This window comes from Archocentrus centrarchus, chromosome 16 (assembly GCF_007364275.1).
Source record: "Archocentrus centrarchus isolate MPI-CPG fArcCen1 chromosome 16, fArcCen1, whole genome shotgun sequence".
In the NCBI taxonomy this organism is placed as follows: Eukaryota; Metazoa; Chordata; class Actinopteri; order Cichliformes; family Cichlidae; genus Archocentrus; species Archocentrus centrarchus.
Genome location: NC_044361.1, coordinates 8,146,870 through 8,152,869, shown reverse-complemented (window position 1 = coordinate 8,152,869; position 6,000 = coordinate 8,146,870). Strand labels below are relative to the sequence as shown.

The 6,000-nt window shown below is 40.8% G+C and overlaps 1 protein-coding gene across 1 annotated transcript in view; it reads left to right on the top strand.

Annotated features, from left to right (window-relative positions):
* The first annotated feature begins 876 nt into the window (after nt 1–876).
* gask1a (golgi associated kinase 1A) overlaps nt 877–6,000 on the top strand; it is an 88,416-nt gene continuing 83,292 nt past the window's right edge. The window contains exon 1 of the mRNA XM_030750456.1: nt 877–1,197. Within this exon, the coding sequence (XP_030606316.1) occupies nt 1,195–1,197 (3 nt within the window). The 5' untranslated portion in view covers nt 877–1,194. The remainder of the gene's footprint in view (nt 1,198–6,000) is intronic.

Below are 6,000 nucleotides of genomic sequence, written 5' to 3'. Positions count from 1 at the left end.
GCAGTGGCTGAGAGTTTCCACTGGCTTAAAACTTCGCTCCATCAGAGAATATGAAGAGCAGGTGAGTTATGAGATCAGCCACAGGTGAGCATTCGCCCGTGGGTGGACTCCCTAAGACCTGCCTACCTCTGCATCAGGCAAGACTCCACATGATACACCCACAAACAAAAATACATGCAGAAAAGGATAACACAATAGAAAACAACCAAAAAAGGGAGGCCAGCCAGAGCCCCCCAGGGGACCATGACAAATTCAGTGGGGCCTGGAGCCAAACAAAGAGTCAAGGTACACCCTGGGTACGCTGCCAGTACCAGGGACATCCCTTTGGCCACTGGTGTTCCCTGGCATGGCAGTTCCAAATTTTGCTTTGCAGTACAGTCTTCAGGTCTCAGGCTTCAGTGGGCAGGCTGAAGTTGCTTTGGTGGCTCACAGAGGATCAACAGCTGTTAAGCTGTTCATCTCTAAGGATAGAAAGAGGCTTTTGAAATTATATAAGTAGCTATGTGTGACACAATAATAATAATAATAATAATAATAATAATAATAATAATAATAATAATAATAAAAATGTTATTATTGCCTACAGGGAAATGTAGACAAAAATCTGTCTTCCTTCACAGTAACAGTAAAGGCAAAACCATTAAGTCTAACTTCACTCTGGTTGCAGCTGGCTTAAACCTGTTTTCTCCGTTTCTCGTTACTATAGGCCGCGTCAACGTCTGCTTTGGGCTGTCTGCCAGCTCTGAGACACGTTATTATGTTTTAGGGGAAGAATCATCTCAAATTTCACTCCGAGTACCTCCTTGAAACGCAGGGGCTTTTACTTTGAAAAGCGCTTTCCCAGACTCTCTCGCAGCAGAGGCGCGTTCCCCTGGGAGGGCGAGCACCGCTCTCGATGACCTCTTGGTTAATTTTTGAAATTTGCAGAGACAAAATTAAGGACATGGTGGTGTTACATATGCCAGGGAGATAACTCATTAGAAGCAGAAAAAACGGGTTTCAGTACACAAAGCAAATATTTTTCAAATTAAAAAGTTGTTGTCCGAGTGGCGCGTGGCGGCTGCAACTTCAGGACCACCGGCTGTCCGATGCTTGTGTGGAGATTCTGCAACCTCCAGTCAGCAGGATGGCTGCGCGATAAATGACTTGCTGACACGGGCTGGAGGGTAATGCGCTCGACCAGGGACACGCACCATGGTAGGAATCTTCCTTTGTCTCCCCTTCGTATCCCCTTCAGCCTTACAGCCTGAGACGAGACGGAACACTGAAAGTTTTCCGCTAAGTGCTGAGTAGGCAGATCCTGCACCCGCAGCGTTCAGTTCAAATGAAAGGTTATCAACTGGTGTCCAAAAGGCAAAGAATTAAAGCTGTTTGTTTCAGTGAGGTGTAAACAATATTTTGTCATGTGTTACATGAGTTTATCAGCAGCAGTGGAAGACGTTTTAAGATAATATGCAACAATATAAAAGGACTTTACTGTAAGTAAACATAACCCCTCTGCACAGCACCGGGCAAAAACATGTTATTGTGCCCTTAAATGTGGACTATTTGTGAATTGCAAAACACCAGTTGTACACCTGCGCTGTGAAATGTAAGCATAGTGAGCAGTGCTGTCCATCCCATCATGAAGTAAACTGCAATGCAAAAGCAGTGTAGTGGAAGTGTGCATATTTAAAGACCAGTACACAACAGACAGCTGGGCAGGTCCTGAGGTATGTGTGTGATTAGTGCTGTCAGCTGCTCAGTGCCATTCTACTGTAATTCTGACTTAAACACACTCTGCTGTGCTTTGGTTTGTTTCAGCTGCAGCTGTTTGTTTTTTTTTTCACAGTGCTTTCAGTAATAGTTGGTTTATATTTTGTGCATTGTCTTGATCCAGTGTGTAAAAATCTAAAACTGCCATTTTGCCCAGTTACAAAATAATTTGTAGGTGAGTACAGGCCAGTATGTAGATACATTATATGAAAAATGTTCTTTGCACAACTAAAGTTGTTACAGTAGATGGTGTTTCAACTGAAATGCAACTCTTTATTTTTTAAAAAAGTGTTCTACAAGAATCACACAAGATAACTCTTGTGTGATTCTTGTAAAACACTCTTACATGTTTCTTTTGTGCTCTGCATCTCCTCCTGTGTTCTTCTCCCAGCATGCTGTTTGATGTCATAAATTTCTAGGTGACTAATGGAGGAAAGCCGGTGCAGATGGTGTTGTTGGCCTTGTACACATGCATTTCTCATTGGCCATGAGTCATGACCAGTGAGCGGTGCATTCTCTTTTTGGGTAGAAGTGGAACACATAACACAACAGACGGATTGAGGGAAAGCAGGAGGATCTCCTATTTTGTTCACATTGTCTGTAGCTAAATTTCTCTCCCATAGATTCACTCCGAACTGAATCTCATAAATACAGAACCAAGTTTCTCTCACATCATCTTATACATAACATGCACTTTAATTTCCAGTTACAGAACACGTGACAACTCCATTGGGAATTCTAGTTGCTACCCTAGGGACATAGGGATGCTGGTGGCTGAAGTGGGTATGCTAGTCCCGTACAAAGTCATTTGCATTTGGTTTGCTGTAGAAGGCAAAGAAATGAGCCTACTTTCCTTGCACAATAAATAGCCGAGATGAGTGAGTGGGTGTCTTTTCTCATAAGCGCTTTTCAGACTTGGCAGACATAACATTACTGGCTTCATCAGTCTGTTAAAGTGATGGCATTCTGACATTGAGATAAAGACCACATTTACTTTAATGTGTCTCATGGCTTCATTCAGACCTTGCAACAACTTGGAGAATGACCCACAGTACCTCACAGTCCATCAAGTGACATATAATGCATGAATTTAGAATTTTCTTATCATGGCAGCTGTATTTTGGTAGCTACTTAGATAATTAGAGAGAATTCATTTATACAGATTAACTTGATCAGACAAGTATTAAACTAATGGCTCATGAACTGTGACTCTGTGTAATAACTCGCCTATCTGAAGTACAGTGCACAGGGTTGTCAGCTCCTTACTAATCCTGCCTCCAGTTTGGGGACAGGAAATTATCAGTTACTGATGTGGTATTGATACTATGATTATTATTCCTTATATTGAGATGTTCATTGATCCTCTCTTACTGATAAATTTAAAAAACTTTGCCATAAAAGTAGCCGGAAAGGCACGGGAGGAACCAATGGTGCTGAACAGACCAATCACAATCGTCGACACATAGGAGGTGCACATCAGGTTACGGCGTAGATTTCCTGCTTGATAAAAATTGCACCTGCACAGGCATAAGTGCCGACAACGTCGCTGGCCGCTTCCGTAGGTTACGTTGTAGGGCCCAGACTCTGCAGCATAAATCAGGGCTAAGAATATACGGAGTGAAATGTGGCAAAATAATTTTAACAATAATCATTTTTTGTTGACTACACTGTTTTTGTGATCGTGTGGAGCCAAAGTCAAAATCAAAATACAATTAATTGCACAGCCCTTTGTAAAGTTGTATTTTATAAAGAAAGCAAAGCATAAGCCTGAAAGGCTGATAGGATATTGTCATCACCCTGCCAGGCAGGCAGGTGGATGGGCGTGCGAGTATCGAGCAGCGTCGACTCAACTTTGTGAACATGATTTTCAAATGGATAGCACAGGTGCATCTCCCAGAAATCTCGGACAAGTTAAAAACTCAAGGTCAAGGTCAGAGGTCAAGTTTACTGAACACAATAGCAGGAGAAGGAGGTCATGGTTGATTTTTTTTAAAATCACGCTATAGGTGTATTTGCTCATACAGGCTTCTCATACTGATAGCTGAGCTGCACCTACTGACAATCTGACACTTTGGAATTTGGCAACATTGATACAATTCATGCATTTTTTATTTTGCAGGTTTCTCACTGGTACAGTATAATATGTAACTAAACCAGCACCACTATTTCAGTCTATTGATAAAATGACATTCAAAGCTTTTTCCCAATTTGCTTTCAGTGATTTTTTCATAACGATAATAACCTCTCTGCTGTCGGATTACTGTAACTGTATGGATTTTCAGGCCAGGGCACAATTTGATAGCAGAAGTGTTAAAAGATGTTCCACACTTATTGTGTCATTTCTGATGTTTTGTGTTTTATGTGAACATGGCCTGGACTGTTGTGTCAGTATTGCTGCAGTTTGTAGTCATAATGATGAGGTTCAAAGGCCTGACTCAAATTATGCATGGAATTAGGCTTTTTTATTGTTCGTTACCAATTACAAATAGGGCTGATGTGTGACAAATAACAGTCAATGAAGTATAATCAGTGTTTGGTCATGTGCACTGTCATGACAGTGCAGGTAAGAATACATTATGATTCATACATTAAAGGTTTAATAATTTATGTTCACCTCTGGTGACATAGGTGTATCAGGGGTGATACAGGCAGAGATTATTTTTTACATTGATAAGCATTTATGGCTGCCATGGCAAGTAAAATGTGTGTTTTTAAGTGATGGTGAAGGTTTATCAATAAAAATTCAAGGGTCTGAAACTCATCCAGCAGCTTTTTTTTTTTTTTAGGCCTGGTAAAATAAGAGTCCTCATTCCCTTCTAGGGTTGGAAGGACATATTCTTATATTCCTGCGTGAAGTAATAAACATGTCAGTTATAATTAACTGCATAGTAACACAAATATCACTGCTTGGTCACTTTCTTTGCGTTTTTATAATTGTTAATTTTACAGCACCCACCCCCCGTGACCCCTAACAGGATAAGCATAAGACGATGGATGGATGGATGGATGGATGATGGATGGATGGATGGATGGATGGATGGATGAATGGATGGATGGATGGATGGACGATGTTTCCATTTGATTGCTATTTAAGTCTTTGAAACTGCCAGGAGGCTGAGGGGCAGCACTGACTGCCACCAGTGTTTTTATATTAGTTTGATATGTTGCAAATGGGCAAGAATCCTTCTTAGATCCAGATCCTGGTTTTAGGCCAAGTCCCATCACTGGTAAGATTTTCATACAAAATCAACAATAACATTTTGATTAAGCATCCTAATGAACAAACAGACAGACATATAACCATAATCAATCTGTTCTTTAAGTTTAGCCATAGCAAATGTAAATGAAAGAGGACTCTCTGAGGAAAGATAGTGTCACCTGATACTAAAGAAAAAAAAAGGAACTTTAATACAGAGTTTTCCTATCATCTGATTGGCAATCATCCTTCTTTCAAGAAGTCCCTGTAGTTTCACATTTCAAATTGGTTCCATATGCAGAGCAGACAGACGCCTGGGTTTAAACTGCCACATGGAAACCAAGAGGGAAAACTCTAGACATTCTTCTCTCTTCTCTTCTCTTCTCTCTTCTCTTCTCTTCTCTCTCTTCTCTTCTCTTCTCTTCTCTTCTCTTCTCTTCTCTTCTCTTCTCTTCTCTTCTCTTCTCTTCTCTTCTCTTCTCTTCTCTTCTCTTCTCTTCTCTTCTCTTCTCTTCTCAGCTAGTAATGCATTCTGCAACAAAAACCTTAACTAGTGACTAAGTTATGGTTTTTGCTGCAGATTGGACTCAGTTCAATTTAATTTTATTTATATAGCGACAAATTATAACCTCAAGGTGCTTTATATTTTAAGGTAAAGACCCTACAGTAATACAAAGACCTTACAATAACAGAAAATCTGCTTTTTGTGAAGGTGACAGACTGACGTAAATATAGACAGAACAAGCACAGCTAACAATTCAACAGTACAGGCCTCTGTAGATCTCAGGCCTTGCTACTACTGTTCTGTGGGGCCTACACTGGAATTCACTGCCAGGCATGCAAAAGCCCTGCAGAGCCACATCATAGTTAGTCTTTGTATGTTAAACACCAGAGACCGGTGCTCATTGTGTTCTCAGCTGTGCTTTCCTGGTCCTTTGCTCCATGTCTGCCTCTGTGTGTCAGAGAGAGACAAAAAAAGTGGGTAGACGTGTCAGTTTATCAGTGGAGTGCATCCCTACACGCTCTCTTAAGTTCTGAATATAATAGGA